Raw genomic sequence first — 926 nt, 5'->3', positions numbered from 1 at the left:
GGACAAGCGGCGTCCAATTCCTCGCGCCCAGCTTTACAGTTAGTTAAGCGGCATTGTACAGCGAACATGTACAGGTTTGTATCGTTAATGTAGCATAGAGATCCGAGTCATCACTCAAGTTATTTTTCTGCAAATCTTTGAAGCATCTCTGGCTTAAAGAAATTGTTGTATTCCACATCCTATTTATCAGATTCCTTCCCTGTACTTATACGTTTTCCGCTGCCGGTGAGTAGTCTGTTTCGGCAACAATCTTACCTGTATATCCCGCAGCTTTTGCAAAATCTCTAAGAAACCTCCACCGTGCTTGTTTGACCCAGCCCTTCTTTACAAAGTCGTTCGCCGTTTTAGGGAAGTAATCAACGATATCCGAGAGCGTGTCGTCGTGTGCTGCAACGAAAAGAATATCGTCGTGCGCATCCGCCTCTTGTAGCTTCTCGATTGACTCGATCATAGTGGGAATATCGTAGTGTACATGCGGCCCACTGGCGGGAAGATAAAACGGGCTATCCTTCCTATCGCGCAGAACTCCTTCAAACAGCTCACCCGGGCATACTGAACTGGTGCTCATGGTAAACGGATGCGGCAAGATGGCTTTAGGCAGCGGATGCCAGGGATGTGGCCGCAGTTCCCCGCTGTGATGAACCGTATCACCAGCCATTAAGATGAAGCTGTCCGGCTCACTCGTTACACGCGCGAGACCATATACATGGCCAACCGCGTGGCCCGGCGAGTCAAGGAAGTATAACGAGCCGTTACTAAAATAGTCCAAAGCATCAAATCTCCCGATCTTGAAGCCGGTCTGTGTGAAATCTAGCTCTTTCACCTTCCGACCCGAGACATTAGCCTCGAGTATGTGTGCACTGGGGTCTTTCGGACAACCCGGTAATACTATCGCTTTGGCTCCCGGACCGACGACTAGCGCTGTG

General features: G+C 49.7%; 1 protein-coding gene across 1 annotated transcript; it reads right to left on the bottom strand.

Moving 5' to 3' along the window:
• Positions 1 to 16: 16 nt before the first annotated feature.
• K452DRAFT_338416 (uncharacterized protein) lies at positions 17 to 658 on the bottom strand (the record flags this gene model as incomplete). Its single annotated transcript, XM_033545282.1, has 1 exon — positions 17 to 658. One exon carries the CDS (start codon positions 656 to 658, stop codon positions 206 to 208), a length of 453 nt encoding a protein of 150 aa, XP_033390821.1. The 3' UTR covers positions 17 to 205.
• Positions 659 to 926: the final 268 nt, after the last annotated feature.

Source organism: Aplosporella prunicola (genome assembly GCF_010093885.1).
Source record: "Aplosporella prunicola CBS 121167 unplaced genomic scaffold K452scaffold_226, whole genome shotgun sequence".
Lineage (NCBI taxonomy): Eukaryota > Fungi > Ascomycota > Dothideomycetes > Botryosphaeriales > Aplosporellaceae > Aplosporella > Aplosporella prunicola.
The sequence above is the reverse complement of the archived record's forward strand: the minus strand, read 5'-3'. Positions and strand labels throughout refer to the sequence as shown.